Source organism: Salvia splendens, chromosome 11 (genome assembly GCF_004379255.2).
Source record: "Salvia splendens isolate huo1 chromosome 11, SspV2, whole genome shotgun sequence".
NCBI classification, from domain to species: Eukaryota; Viridiplantae; Streptophyta; class Magnoliopsida; order Lamiales; family Lamiaceae; genus Salvia; species Salvia splendens.
Window position 1 is genome coordinate 1,429,970 of NC_056042.1, and position 15,605 is coordinate 1,445,574.

The 15,605-nt window shown below is 42.2% G+C and overlaps 3 protein-coding genes and 1 non-coding gene across 4 annotated transcripts; 2 read left to right on the forward strand and 2 right to left on the reverse strand.

Moving 5' to 3' along the window:
- Positions 1–94: 94 nt before the first annotated feature.
- Positions 95–3,870, reverse strand: LOC121755401 (ATP-dependent zinc metalloprotease FTSH 2, chloroplastic-like). Its single transcript, XM_042150704.1, has 5 exons — positions 3,715–3,870; positions 1,810–3,003; positions 1,416–1,729; positions 798–1,038; positions 95–535 (listed from the first exon to the last, which is right to left on the reverse strand). The coding sequence occupies exons 2-5, from the start codon at positions 2,998–3,000 to the stop codon at positions 197–199; spliced, it is 2,085 nt and encodes a 694-aa protein (XP_042006638.1). The 5' UTR covers positions 3,001–3,003; positions 3,715–3,870; the 3' UTR covers positions 95–196.
- Positions 3,871–4,210: 340 nt separating this feature from the next.
- Positions 4,211–4,315, forward strand: LOC121756626. The gene has a single exon (XR_006041007.1). It is a non-coding gene; the product is annotated as a U6 spliceosomal RNA (small nuclear RNA).
- Positions 4,316–8,700: 4,385 nt separating this feature from the next.
- Positions 8,701–10,330, forward strand: LOC121756557 (F-box/kelch-repeat protein At3g17530-like). Its single transcript, XM_042152125.1, has one exon. It carries the CDS (start codon positions 8,819–8,821, stop codon positions 10,190–10,192), a length of 1,374 nt encoding a protein of 457 aa, XP_042008059.1. The 5' UTR covers positions 8,701–8,818; the 3' UTR covers positions 10,193–10,330.
- Positions 10,303–11,991, reverse strand: LOC121756558 (F-box/kelch-repeat protein At3g23880-like). Its single transcript, XM_042152126.1, has one exon. It carries the CDS (start codon positions 11,774–11,776, stop codon positions 10,544–10,546), a length of 1,233 nt encoding a protein of 410 aa, XP_042008060.1. The 5' UTR covers positions 11,777–11,991; the 3' UTR covers positions 10,303–10,543.
- Positions 11,992–15,605: the final 3,614 nt, after the last annotated feature.

Sequence of the window (15,605 nt, forward strand, 5' to 3'; positions counted from 1 at the left end):
AAAATTTCCAAAAAATTATTTTTATGTGTTACGGTTGTCTTAATTTTCTAGTAGTAATACATTATATACCATCAACATAGCTAAGTGGAACTTGTAGGTGTAATATTTACTTGTATTCTACTATAATGCAAACAAGAAATTAGACAACGTGAAAACAACATTAAAACTATATGGTCAAGTTTAGCCTAACATGAAATCATGCTGCTAATGCAGCAGGTGCAGGAGCCACTCTGTTCTCAGCAGGGATTTCCACAAATTCCGAAAGAATTGCTCTGAATTCGTCACCCGAGATCGTCTCCTTCTCGATCAGGACCTCGACGATCTTATCTATGGCTTCCCGGTTGTTCCGGATGTGGCCCAACGCGATCTCGTACGCGGTATCCGAGAGCGTCTTGATCGCGACGTCAATGTCCTCTGCGAGCTTCTCGGACATGGAGTTCCTCGCCATCATCCTCATGAACACGTCCCCACTCTGAGCGGACGAGTCCATCAGAGACCACGGCCCGATCTCGGACATGCCAAACGTAACCACCATCTATGCGGCAAAAATTACGGACTAGTTTAGACCATATATGAAAAACATCAAACAAAAAGCATGATTAGAATATACTCCCTCTGCCATTCATTTGCATTTCCTAAAATCCGAGTTGAGTCAAAGTGAGACAGGGAGTATATTGAAATAGTACCCACATTATACTAACTTTTTTCACCTCAGTTTCTTTACATTTCTTAAAACCCGAGACGAATTATGGACATTTATTCCCATATGGAGGGAGTATAGCATAAGAAGGTTTTACCTGCTTAGCCAAACCAGTGATCTGCTGCAGATCACCGGCTGCGCCAGTCGTCACCTCGGGCTCACCGAATATGACCTCCTCGGCAGCTCGGCCACCAAGCCCACCAACGATTCTGGCAAAGAGCTGCTGCTTGGATATCAGGGTCGGATCATCTGCTGGGATGAACCAGGTCAGGCCACGTGCTTGACCACGAGGGACTAACGTGACTTTCTGAACAGCATCATGCCCCGGAGTCAGAGTTCTGCATCAAGAAAGCAAGCTTCGACGTTAATGGACAACATATGCACTACCAGCAAAAGGTTGAAAATATACATAGAAACGAACAACGTTACTGGAGAACATATATGCTACTAGCAAAAGGTTGAAAATATGCATAGAAACGAACCATGGTTCGTTTCTATGCATATTTTCAACCATTAGGGATATCTCAAGAATCAAAAGTTTCAATCTTTCTTAGTAAATAATAGATTAGCTTATACCGTTTTAGCATTCTTAACCATTTAGGCTAATCCTCAACGGTAAATGCCCCCTTTGATTAGAAGCATGATCTACAACGATTAGCGTAAGACACGCGTATAACTTATAAGGGAGATGAACCCTCTGCAATTTGCCACTTACCCACAAATGGCATGACCTACTTCATGGTAAGCCACGAGACTTTTGCTCTTGCCATCAGTCATCACTGTTCCCTCCATTCCAGCAACTATCCGATCAATTGAATCATCGATTTCTTTGGACGAGATTGCTGTCTTGCCACGACGACCAGCCAAAATAGCAGCCTCATTCAAGAGATTAGCAAGATCGGCACCACTGAAACCAGGTGTCCTCATGGCTATTATCTCGAGTGATACATCTGTGCTAAACTTTTTGTTGCTTGCGTGAACCTTCAGAATGTCGGTTCTTCCACGAACATCCGGGACATCAACAGAGACCTGCAAAAAGGTCGCAACATTAATAATCCTTCTCAGAGCATTATTTATCTCCAGGGAAGCAAACAGACGGTCTGAATTACCTGTCTGTCGAACCTTCCTGGCCGCAACAAGGCAGAGTCCAGAATATCTGCACGGTTAGTTGCTGCAACGACTATCACGCCGGTGTTCCCTTCAAAGCCATCCATTTCTGTCAAGAGCTGATTTAGCGTCTGCTCCCTTTCATCGTTCCCTCCACCAATACCCGCTCCTCTTTGACGCCCAACAGCATCAATCTCATCAACAAACACAATACACGGTGCGTTCTCCTTGGCCTTCTTGAAAAGATCACGGACACGTGAAGCGCCAACACCAACAAACATCTCAACAAACTCGGAACCTGAAATGGAGAAAAATGGAACACCTGCTTCACCGGCAATAGCCTTGGCAAGCAAGGTCTTCCCCGTACCCGGCGGACCAACAAGAAGAACTCCCTTAGGAATACGAGCACCTACAGCAGTGAACCTCTCGGGCCTCTTCAAGAACTCCACAACCTCCACAAAATCTTGCTTTGCTTCATCCACCCCAGCCACGTCATCAAAAGTCACCCCCGTGTTTGGTTCCATTTGGAATTTGGCCTTCGATTGACCAATGCCCAAAGGGAAACCAGGTCCACCAGGTCCACCCGTTCCACCCGAGTTTCGTCTTGATAAAAGGAAAAGACCACCTATTAAAATCAAAGGGAACGCCAGATTACCGATCAAGTTAAACAAAACGGATCCAGAATCTTCTTGAGCATTGTGTGCAGCAAAGTCAATATTTTTCTCCCTGAACTTCTGCAGAAGCTCCTGGCTGAGGCCCGGGAGCTGCACACGCACTCTCTGCACTCGGTTGCCCAACTCAGGCGAAATAGCCTCGACTATAGCAATGGTGCCATTTTCAAATAAATCAACCTTCTGCACTCTATCCTGATCTAAATACTCCAAAAACCTTGAATAAGACATCCTCGAATTCGAAACACCTTCGTCATCTGCAATAGCATTGCCATTGCCTAGCAATGCAGGCATTGCAACTGCAGCATTTCCGAGCAACAGCTTAAGAAAGCCTCGTCTTCCCTCATTTATCGTTCGATCCTGGGATGCTTTTATAGTAACGAATTTGGATGCTTTACTCAACGCTGGAAGGCTGGTGGATTGGATAAACTGCCGGCCGAATATTTCCTTGCTCAGACCAGTTCTAGTAGTACTACCTGCACCTAAACCGTTGCCCACTACACATGCCGATGAAGCAGCCATATTCTGCAATTCAGCAAACTTCAAAATTTATTCAAAAGATAGTCACATATACAAAGGGAATCAATAGTTCAACTTATCAAAAGATAGTCTTCCCTTCAAATAGACAGTACGAAACAAACTAAGTACTACTCCCTCTGTCTCAACGAAGATGACTCATTTCTAAAAATGAAAACAATGCTTTCTCATACTTTATTCACTCCACTTAACACACGAAATAATATTCCATTAAATCTCGCGCCATCAAGAAAGGTGTCATCTTCGTCGGGACGGAGGAAGTACTTTAATTCGAAATTTCAAAATCTTGGTTTAAATGCATAATTCCAGTAATTAGAAAAACATAAGAAACAATAGGAATTCATGTTTGACAATAAATAGGAGGAGAAACACAAATACATAAGCAAACAAATTAAAAAAAAGATCACTTTAAGCACCAATATCACTTCAAATCTACTAACAATCACATTAAATCTACAAAATTATCAATAACTAGATGAATCAAATGAAAAGCTACTTCAAGCAAATCAACATATTTCCACAAAATTAGTCAAAAAACACTACGAAAATGCTGGGTTTATTATTTATCGCAGTACAGTTCTACAGCTACACAGAATAATCAAGCAAGAAACTCAATTAAAAGGATAAGCAGAAACCGAATCAACATGCTCTAAGCAGAATCAACGAAGCTATGTGAAATAGACTAACGGAAGGCGTTACCTATGATTGAAGGAGCTAAGATTGGAGAAGGAAAATGGAGGCAGTGAGAGAATATAGAGAATGGTTGCGGTTTGTATATGGTCTACGTGGGTGGTTGTGGATAATTGATTAGTCTTGCACTCCAAAGTTTGGGTCTTTATAGATTTTTTCTCTCTTGGGTTTTGGCATTTTTTGTGTTAGATATTTGATTGAATTTGGGGATCTAGGGTAAGCAGGATTTGGCTCAATGGAATAATTGTTTGGTTTAATTTTCACTTTAATTTGCGTTTAGTGGTGCCGGATGGCCGGAAATTATCGGTTTGAACTGTCGGTTCTGATTCGGTAGAAGGTGGAAATAGAAGCCTATGTTCCTGATTTCAATTCAAAATCGATGATTTCAAACTGTCATTTGTAGTCTCGTTGAAGATATTCTGTAAATTTGGAATTATACAGAAAAGATTTTTATCATGGCTCATATGCAAGTATGACTAGCACAATCGAGAAACCGTCATTTGTAGTCTTATTGAAGATATTCGGTAAATTTGAAATTATACAGAGAAGATTATTATCATGGGTCATATGCAAGTATGACTAGCACAATCGAGAAACGATCCAAACTTCTAGTTATAATTCAAAATTTTAAAACCAGATCAGACTGACAGTCAACAATGCAGTTTCAGGTAAAATCATCATCGGTTCTTATTTAACCATAAATTTTTATATTCATTTGCGTCCAACATAATCTTCAAATGCCAAATTGTTCTTCATTATGTTGATCCGTATTCAAAAACACAATCTTCTTAGACATCTCTTACTTTCTACCCAAGAATCAAATCTATTTTTTTCAATAAATGTTTAAACTAGGACACCAAATAATTTACTATGATATCAACATTATACTACTCCATATCTTATCTATGAAATACAAAAGATACACTGCCAATATTTTTTATATACAATATATCTTGGTTTAAATGATCTTGTATAGTACTCCAAACAATTGTATGAAAAAAATTTTGGGGGTAAAGAAAATTAAGAAGGGGACGAAGTCTTGGAGAAAAATATGAAAAATGATTCACACTATCATTTGCCACTCCATTTTCTTTTGTGTTGTGGTCTTAAAATATTTTAGTGGTAATTGGCACTGCAATTAGTTGTTATACACGTGTACATTTTAGTACATGTATCCCATTTATACAATTTTTTATATTAAATAATTTTATTAATCATGTTTTATCATTCAATGACCACTTTTAGTAGATCATGTTTTATCACTCATATAATAAACACCTCATACGCATAATCATTGATCCATAAATGTAGTACTATTAGCCTATTAGGTTAAAAAAATGCTAGCTAGTAGTACTATGCTAGTAATGGACTTGCAATGTTTCACAATAGTAACATTCATTTAATTAATACTAGCATAAAGAATAATAGTAATTTAATCAAAAGCTAAGTCAAATTCTAGTAAATCTTACTATGTATAAGAGCATCCACAACCGTGCTCTTGCCAGCTGCACGGTTGTGGGCCCGACCCCACTTTTTCTATCTGCTCTCTGGCAAGAGCACAACACCCACAGCTGTACTCTTCCTCAAGGACGAGCACAATTAATTTAAATTTCAATTACACAAAAACATTTCCATAATACTAAAATTCATTAAAAAATCACAATAAATATTACAAATTACAAAAAAAATAAAAAAGACATAATTAAAATCCTAAAAATTAAAAATTACATAATTAAAATCCTAAAAATAAAAAATTACATAATTAAAATACTAAAAATTAAAAATTACATAATTAAACTCCTAAAAATTAAAAATTACATGATTATTGGCTAATATTACCCGAGGAAGACTACGCATCCGGCGGCACCAACCCCAATTGTTTTTTGAGACCCAATATCATGTCCTCGTGCGTTTGAAGTTGTGAGGGGGTCATAGTTGACCTATCGGCCATATTGAGTTGGGCCAAAAGGGCCCACAACGAGTTGTTCGGGGGTGGAGGTGGAATATAGGGTTCGGGGGTGGGGGCCGATGGAGTCGCGGAGCGCCGGCGGTCGGCCGCCGCCTTCTTCCTTCCTTGCGGTCGGCGTTGGGAACCGCTTGGTCCGGCGTCGGGGCTACCCAAGTTAGCTCCGGCGAGTTGGCTAGCCACTTCTTCGGAGCTGGAGTCGGATAGGGATACCGACCTTGACCGTTTGGAGGAGCCGCTCGAGGAGGATGTTACGCCTCCCATATACTTGGGTGGAACCGCGTTTCCTGCCAAACGTTGAGGTACTTGAACGACTTACCGTTCAAGGATTGGTAGGTGCTCAGCGCGGCAGTGATGATGTCGACCTCGCTCCGGCCGCTCCCGGCATTCCGCGACTCCTGGAGGAAATAGCCATTGAACTTGCCAATTTCTTCGTTGGCTCGGTCGATGCAGTTGCGCACCATACTCTCGTTGCGCTCGATCGTTCCCGGCGGCCGGTTTGCATTGTACCGGCGAGAGACGCGCCACCAAAAGTGATCGGCGGATTGGTTCGTGCCAACCGCCTCATCTTCGGAGATTTCGAAGTACGCCTTGAACAATTTATCCATCTCCGCCGGAGTGTACGGTGTTCGGACACCGCTACGAGTAGGAGTCGACGGAGTTTGGGAGGGGGCGGTCGGCCTAGGCTCCGGTGTCCACCCGTATCGCCCTTCGGAGGCACCTTGGTCGTCTATTGGGTATGGCCGGAACGGCCGAATCTTGGGTGAGAGGAGGGGCCGAATATTCCGTTTCCGGACTAGGAAACGGTTGTGCACCAAACCATTCGGGATTCCAACCGTGAGAGGGCGGGTTGTCATCGCCTTGACCGGACATTGTTAGGGTATGAGAGAATGAAGATGAAAATGGATATGGGAGAATGAAGATGAGAATGAATATTGGAGAATGAAGATGAGAATTGTGTAGTTTGATGTGAATTTTTGGGTGTGAAAGTGGGGTATTTATAGATGAAAGTGTGTATTTTTGGGGGAAAAAAATAAAAAAAAAGTGTAAAAAACGGTAATAAACGGTTATAATTTTTTTGGGAAGTGATTTTTTTTATCGGTTTTTTTTTATTAAAAACCGATTTTAAATTAAAAAAACATTTAAAGGCAATGGCTAGCCGTTGCCCAATTGTCGCGCGACACGTCAGCTGCTCGCTGGCGCGGCGCGAGCGCGGCGGCGGCGATACACATCCGTTCCAGCGGCACGGACGGCGGTGGCGACGGCCGCCACCGTTGCGGATGCTCTAATGTTGAAAAATAAAATATTAAACCATAAAAATTTAATTTTTTCAAATATCTCATCTGTGTACAAAACAATGTCTTTTGGCAATACTAAAAAAACACAGTTTAATGAAAATAACACAAGGAAAAAAGGATAAAAAAAGGAAAGAAAATATACTTATTTCAACAATTGTGAAAAATTGAAATTTCATGATATATCATTCCGTTTTCAATCCTATCGAAATCAAACCAAATTTCATGATTTATATGACTACTATCAACTATTAATATAATTATTTACACCTAAAACTCTGCATAATAAGGGTACCCGCAACGCGTGCCGCCGGCGTTCCGCGTGCCGTTTCGCCGCGGAACGCGTTGAGGCGCACCGTTCCGCTCCCATTCCGTTCCCATTCCGTTTCGCGTGCCGACGGCACGGAACGCGGCACGGCTTGTGCCGCCACGCGCTCAGGCGACGTGGCGCTCCCCGCTTCGTGCGTGCTTCCCACTCGCCGGCCCGCGAGTGGGACACGTCAGCGATGACGCAATAATTAATTATTTTTTTAAAAAAATATATTTTTATAATTTTTTTTTAAAACGGTCATATTACCGTTTTTTTAACTTTTTTTTTTAATTTTTTTTATTTTTATTTTCTTATTCTATAAATACACCTAATTTATTACATTTCACACACAACTACACATCTACTCTTCCTAAACCAACATCAATTCCTCTCCAATTTTCTATTTCAATCTCCGTCACAAAAATGTCCGGCGACGGGAATTACGGCGGTGGCGGCTCCGGTGGGTGGGATCTCAACGCGTTCGGCGATTGGGAGACCATGTACAACACACTAGGTGGTTCCGGGTCGTCGACGCCGGGCACCCAGGGGTCGGCGACGCCGGGTGGGTACCAACCACCCACTTTCGATGTGGATGCCTACGCTCGACCACCCGGCTCGCGGCTTTCTCAGCCGTGGGCGCCGTCGGCCGCAAGGGACGAAGGCGGCGAAGACGGCTAGAGCGAGGAAGGGCCGAGGCGAATCAAGCCAGTCGGCCTCGGGATCGGGCTCGCGGGGAGGCTCGGACACACTTACGGTGGCGTACATGACCGCCACAATGGCGGACACTTCCCGTTTCTCGTACGCCCAATTCACGGCCTGGTGGAACGGAATTGTGTATATGGCAGCACAACTTGGCCTTCCGACTCCCCCTCAACCTCGACCGCCTCCGGAGGATGATTCGCCGGCGGAGTAGTTTTTTTATTTTCCCACGTTTAATTGTGTGTTTTTTATTTTGTGTTTTTTATGTTTTTAGGATTTTAATTGTGTGCTTTTTTTATTTTTTTTAAGTTTAAGTTGAATTTTTTTTAATGTTGTGTGTTTTTTAATAAAGTGTGTTTATTTAAATTGAATTGGGTTGGAAATAAAAAAAATGAAATTGAATGAATAGTAATTTAAGGAACGGTTAAGGAACGAATGGTTGCAGGTTCCGTTCCTTAGTTAAGGAATGAAGTAAAAAAGTACAGTGGGGCCCTCAAATAGTGGTTTAAGGAACGATATAGGAACGATATAGGAACAGCGTTGTGGATGGCCTAAATTCGGAATCATCGAATAAGAAAATAAAGGTCAAATTTATTGAATTACTATCAAGAAAATAAATGAGAAATTCAAGAAAGGAGTGAATTTCGCTGAAAAGTGGAAATAATGGTAAAAAGTCAAATTGAAAAAATGCACATGTGAAAAAGTAAAGTGGAAGCACTGTTCGACAGAATGAGCTAAAATATAAGCCCAAATTAGAAAAAGAAAAATTAGGGTTTACCATCACTCCCCATTTCTGCAAAAATCCCCAATTATCACCTGTTAATTGGAGAAATCAAAGGATCCATGGATCCGGTAACTTTCCAGTTCCCGATAATATTGACCGCCGCCGCCGATGAGCTGCCAGAAACGGCCGCGGAGCTCAAAGACGACATTCTCGAAGAAATCCTGTCGTGGCTGCCGGCGAAGTCAGTTCTCCGTTGGAAGAGCGTGAGCAAGCCATGGCAGCGGATGCTCGACAAGCCTGTTTTCTCTCGAATCCACTTCTCCAGGGCTTCAGCCTGCCCTCTCCTCGTCTCCGGCGGGCGATCGGTCTGCAGATCCTGCCGCATCCTGCATCTGGTGGAGGGGCGGAGCGTCTCCGATCTCGATTCCGGCGCGTGGAGCTCGCGGCTGATCTCTCGATTCGACATCCGCACGCGAGCCGCCTCCGCGGCGGAGCCGTCGAAGGTGCAGGACGTCTTCCTCCGCCCCAACACCAACGCCACCTCCTGCGAGGGATTGCTCTGCTGGACCGCCTACGATCAGAACCGCGGCGATTGCATCGTCGTCTGCAATCCGATCACGGCGGAATACGTCTCCCTGTCCTCCTCTCCGATGGATGAGGATGATATCTACGCCTTCGTTGGAATGGGGTATAGCGCTGCGAAGAAGCGATTCGAGCTTCTGAGGATGGCGGCGAGAGCGGATGATGAGGAGGAGGATATGTTTTTCTGGCCGGAGATTCGATCTATAGGAGGAAACAGCGACGGGAGCTGGAGGCGCGTTGGCGGAGGAACCTCTCAGTATGTTTTATGCCGCACGATTTCGCAGGTGGTTTACGTCTCCGGTGGGGTTTACTGGAGCTACGATGGATACTCGGTCGTGTGCTGCTACGATTTCGACAGCGCTCTGTTTCAGATCGTGGCGTTGCCTAAAATGAGCCTCTCGATGCTCGAAACCAACAGCATTGCCTCGAAGAGCATGAGTTTAGGTGTGTTGGATGGCGCCCTCTGCGCGTCTCTTGTCTGCCCGGGCGACGGCCATGTCGAGCTCTTCGTGCTGGAGAGCGCCGCCGCAGGGCTGCAGTGGAGGAAGCTCTACGATGTGGAGACCAGGACGACGTTTTTGGAGCACGCGGGCGTTCTGTGGCCAAGGGGGCAGTACAAGGCGATCAAGTACCTGAGCCGGGGCGAGATCTTGATGCACGACTGGAGGGGGAAGTTCGTGATCTACAACCCGGTCACGAAGGAGGAGAGGCACGTCTGCGTGCTGGAGGATTCGCGGCTTGAGGAGGATCTGAGGAACGATGGGGTTGATGATCTGCAGGTCGTGTCTCACGTCCCGCGCCTCGGGAGGCTGAGGGAGGCCTTGAATGTGGGTGAAGAGGAAGTGCAGGTGATGAAGCGCTTGAATTTGTATGATGAAGAGGAACAGAGGTCTCTTGAGGAAGATGAATAAAATTTATTGTACTATATTTGAAGTGAATTGCAAAACTAGAATAGATAGAAAGGTGTGGTGTCTCTGCTGTGTAACAGAGCCTTGTATTAAAGAATGAAATATTAGTCTAATTCCAAATTAATTCCAGTTGTTCTCAAACAAAATTCCCAGTTTACATACATAATAATCAAGCCTTTCTAAACATACATAACTAAAGCAAATGGTTTATTTCATGTCTTTAGATTTTCATGCCATTCTAAACATTATTGATGCATCATTACATTGCAAGTCCAGAATAACAGACATACATATCTTTACCAATCAAAATGCTTACCAGTAGACTGATATGCTTGCTTCACAGCTCATAGTTCATTACAATCTATGCTTGCTAACGCTTGCAGACCTTTTCTCGTACTCGCTTCCAGAGCTTCCGGCACTATCCCCATCATCACTCTGCAACGAGATCAAACCCGAAGCATCAGAAGTGTAACAACAGTTCCTCTCCAAGAGAACCAAACTGCAGACGAAGCTATGCATATCAAGAGACCACTGATACGTATCTGATCTATGCCCGCGAACTCCAACATCCTTAACCCGCCCCCCTTCCTGATCAACACAAACCATACGACCTTCCTGACAAACAACCACAGCTTCACCTTGTTTCCTGATCCACAACGGCCTCAGAAACTCACTGCCAATACTGGTAAAAAAGTCGAAGCAGAGCTTCTTCGTCCAAGATTTCTCAACACCATACTCCTGCATCACCCAAACACTAAAACACAGCTCTGCACCAGACACACTCCATAGAGTGAGAGCAAGGCAGTCCATATAGACGGCCAGATCCCGACCCCTGAACTGACCATCACTCCCATGAAGAACCGGAAACTTCATCGTCCTGAAAACCTCTAGACACATATCAAACGCCACAACCACATCATACGAATCCATGTACCGAGCAATCCAATGCGAAGCCCCATTAACATACTCTTGGCGACGGCTACATATAACCGGAACAAGCTCTACGCAGCAGCTCAGATCCTTCCACACACCACTGCTCAGCTTGTAAACCTCAATTTGGGGATTCACAGCAACATCAACATAAGTAATTCGCACAACCTTATAATCACTAGAAACAGAATCAAATCCAAACCCTAGGTACTGAGTGAACGAACCGTATGAATTGTAAATCAAATTAGGTTTCGGAAGCAGAACCGATCTCCTCACACTCGGATTCCACAGAACAATCGTGTTCATCAAATAAATCCGATCATCGGAGAGGCAGAGCAATCCGTTGCAGCTACCGACGATCGTGAAAAACGAATTCATGCTCTTAAACGGACATTGAAATGCAGTGATACGAGTGAACGGCGATTCATCATCGGAATACAATTCATAGCGCTCGGAGCTTTTGATGCAGCGGCGGAGGAGGAGTGAGGGAGCTACCTGTTGCGAAGAGGAGGCGAATTGCAGGTGCGATGCGGTGAATTCGGGGCTGGTGATGAGAGAGCGCCATGATTTGGAGACGGCGGTGCAGCGGAGGAGCGCTTTCACCGGCAATCGGTGGAGAATGTTGATTACGATATCTTCGAGGAAGTAATCCGCCATTTTTTTAGCTGCTGATTCGGTCACAAGTATGAATTACTATATATTATCAGTTCCGAGATTTCGTGAGAAAACCGAAATTGTTGAAGGAAAAAGTCACATCTGCTGTAGAAAAATGTGAAAAATGAGGGAATGGTGTGAATCAGAAGATGGTGACGAGATTTATGAGTGATTAGTGATTACTAATTCTGGAGAGAGTGAAATGGATTATGTTTTTTTTAGAGAGAGAGAGAGAGAGATGGATTATGTTATTATTACTTGCGTGGAATAATTCCATATTTGTATGCGACTTTTATCAAAGTTACATCATAAGGTTAGTTTTTTTAAATTGTCATATCCTTATTGTGGCGTGTATTTTTTGTCTAATTATATTTAGGCATGTTGCATGGTTTGCAAGGCTGAAGAGTGCGGCATGCTGTTTAGCCACGTCATCTAGGAGGTGTTTAGAGCATCATCATCCGTGCTCTTGTCAACGAATACAGATGTGGGTCCGGACCCACTTTTACTCCCTCCTCTTAGGTAAGAGCACATCCACATCCATGCTCTTCCGCAAGGACAAGCTCAAGGGTCCCATCATTCTATTATTCAATTTAAATAAAAACATTTCCACAAAATTAAAATGCATTAAAAATATCCGGAATACTATTACAAATTACAAAAAAATTAAAAATTACATAATTAAAATCCTAAAAATTAAAAAGTACATAATTAAAATCCTAAAAATTAAAAATTACATAATTAAATTCATAAAATTTCCCACTACTCGTGGCCGAATTTCGCCTAAATGTGTTTGATTAGGTCTTCTTGTAGTCAATGTGGGATCGGGTATCGCGCATTGTGTTCCTTGTTTCGATCCTCTCGCCCACCGTTGTATGCACACCTCGGCGTGGGGGAGACCTCGCGGTTGAGCTTCCGGCTTCATCCTCGTCGTAAAAGCTAGCCCTCATCGATCATTCGTCAGCTATAATCATGTTGTGCAAGATAATACACGTGTACATGATGTCGGCGATAATTTTCACGTACCACAATGTTGATTCAGGCTTGAAAGACCCCAAAAGCTCTTTCGACGTCTTTCCGAGCAGACTCTTGACGCTGCGCAAAAAGAACCCGTCTCGGGTCTTGCGGGTTGCTGAGCGTCTTCACGAAAGTCGATCACCTTGGGTAGATACCATCGGCGAGATAGTAACCCATGTGGTATGCATTTCCGTTGACGGTGAAGTCGATCGTCGGTGCTACACCATTCAAAACATCATTGAAGAGTGGTGAAGAATAGATAACGTTCAAGTCGTTGTTGGATCCGGCAATACCAAAATATGCATGCCAAATCCATAGGTTGTAGTCGGCGACCGCTTCAAGGATAAGTGTTGGGCCGCCGCCTTTGTGGCCGCTTAAGTGTTGCCCCCTCCAAGCAGTCGGACAATTCTTCCACCTCCAATGCATGCAGTCAATGCTGCCAAGCATACCGGGAAAACCATGGACTGTTTCGTGAAGACGAAGCAACCGTTGGCAATCATCGGTGGTGGGTGCCCGAAGGAATTCCTCACCAAAAGTTGAACGAACGTCGTCGCAAAAATTTTTAAGGCAAAGGATTCCAGTTGACTCACCGACATGCAAATACTCGTCGAAGAGGTCAGTCGTTTGCCCAGTAGAAAGTTGTCGGATGACACACGTACACTTCTGCAACGCCGAGAGACTTTGCCGACCGGTTGCGTCTGTACTTGTTTGAAAGTATTCAACACGAGCGGATAATGTGTTGACAATACGCATAAACAAGCGTTTTGACATGCGAAAACGGCGCCGAAAGTATTCTTCCGGAAACCGCGGTTGGTCGGAAAAATAGTCAACAACGAGCCTTTCGTTGGCTCCCTCCCAGTCATGATGGATGTAGCGGCGAGTTGATCTAGTTGGTCGAGGAGGAGGGGCGGGGGTATTCGCGGTGACATAGGCTTCATAGGCGGCACGATATTGTTCATAGTATTCTTGTTCTTCGCACTCCGCTTCCGCAATGAGATTGGTGAAATTCATTTGAGAAGGTTTGAGTGAGAGAGGAAGATGTAGATAAGTTGTATGAAAAAATATGAATGAGAGATGAATAGGAAATGATTTGATGTGAAAAATGGATGATAAATGTGTGTATTTATATAGCGCAGCAGCGGACAGCAGGTGTCGTGCTACTGGCACGGACGGACGGACGCCGTCCTTCAACCGCTGCGGATGCTCTTACAATGCAATGGGAGCGGTGGGTATGATGACGAGAGAGGGAGGGCGCCACAACGCCGAAAATACAAGCATGCAAAAATGATGATATGTTACTCAATACTCGAACTCTTGATTTGACACCCCTATAGAACTAGTCTTTGGATGAAAGTATCAATCATCAAAGTAGGTAGTCTATGGATTTGACACCCCTACTAGTCTTTGCGCTTCATTCTATACTCATTTAAAAAAAATGATAAAAAATAGTTAAAGTGAATAAAAAGTAAGGTAAGTGACAAAATAAGGTAAATAAAAGTCTTATCTGCATTATTCTCTTTTACTTACCTTTTCTCCACTTTAACTATTTATTATCATTTTTTTAAAATGAGTACAGAAAATGAAATGACTCAACTACCACGGAATGTAGGAAGGAGTTTTGTAATTTAACTAACAATATAATTCATTATTTCCAAATAACTAGTATTTGGAATTAATTTTGTTTACAAACTAGTGTCCATTTCAGAATTTCATAGTAAAATTAGCTTAACAGTGTGATTTTACCCTTGTCATTAGTATAATCTTTTTTTATACTCCAATTTTTGTTTTACAAGTAATACTAGGGTATTAAAATTGTTCACTTGGAGAAAAGATATTAAATATACTAATAATATTATTCTTCAGACAAAATATGTTGGAAAATATATACTCGTACTCAATAGTGGGTGCAATTGTCACATGCACTCCATCGTTGTAGATAAGACATTGCTTTAAATATTTGATAATTTCAGTTAAATAATCTCAAAGACCTGACGTAGATTTATGTAATTGTTACTATATAAGAATTATTAGCAACCATACAATAAAATACAACAACACAATAAATAAATTATACATATAGTCGTTGGGATCCCCCACAAAAATTCTTGGCATCGTGCATTGTACCCGAACAATAATTATTTGTCTTGTTATGTCACTATTTAAATATATTGCCTGAATTAGGCACACCATTAGTCTGTAGATATTATCATTAAAAATAAATAAAAGTATAATTATTATAAAAATTTATCAAAAAGGCAGGGCACATAATCAAGGATCAATATCTTTAGGATATCCTACAATAGACACGTATAAAACCAAATAGAGAAGACAATTTTGTTAGGTTTCCTCGTCACACTAATAAATAAATTGGACTATTGTTTTGGACATGAGCAGCCCTTTACTTACCCCTGTTGTATTTAACTAAAATATATCTGTATTTAGGTAAAAAAAATGTGTCAAATTACCATATATACAAATAAATATTGTTTTATTCTGTCTAACATTTTGGAGCAACTTCTAATATTTATAGTTGACGTTTATGTTTGTTAATTTGTCTTTCATTATGACTTGTTAAAATTAATTTTTTTTTCATAGGTTACAATAAATTTTTATGAGACAAGGCAGGTAAAGTATAATCATGAAATTGATTTCAATGATTGTGAGTCATATGAATGATATTGATTTTAATATCAAGCTAAACTCTTTTTATGATATTCAGAATAAAGTAATTCCTTCAAAATATTTAGAAATTACAGAAACGATTTTTTTTTTCAATTTCCAACCAATCAAAGATTGAAAATGGGCTATACATATTTTA

Coding starts and splice junctions, on each gene's coding strand:
- LOC121755401 (XM_042150704.1), bottom strand. CDS start 3,000: ATGGCTGCTTCATCGGCATGTGTAGTGGGCAACGGTTTAGGTGCAGGT. Junction 1,730..1,809: donor CAGGAAGGTTCGACAGACAG/GTAATTCAGACC, acceptor ACCTTTTTGCAG/GTCTCTGTTGATGTCCCGGA. Junction 1,039..1,415: donor GTAGGTCATGCCATTTGTGG/GTAAGTGGCAAA, acceptor TTCTTGATGCAG/AACTCTGACTCCGGGGCATG.
- LOC121756558 (XM_042152126.1), bottom strand. CDS start 11,776: ATGGCGGATTACTTCCTCGAAGATATCGTAATCAACATTCTCCACCGA.
- LOC121756557 (XM_042152125.1), top strand. CDS start 8,819: ATGGATCCGGTAACTTTCCAGTTCCCGATAATATTGACCGCCGCCGCC.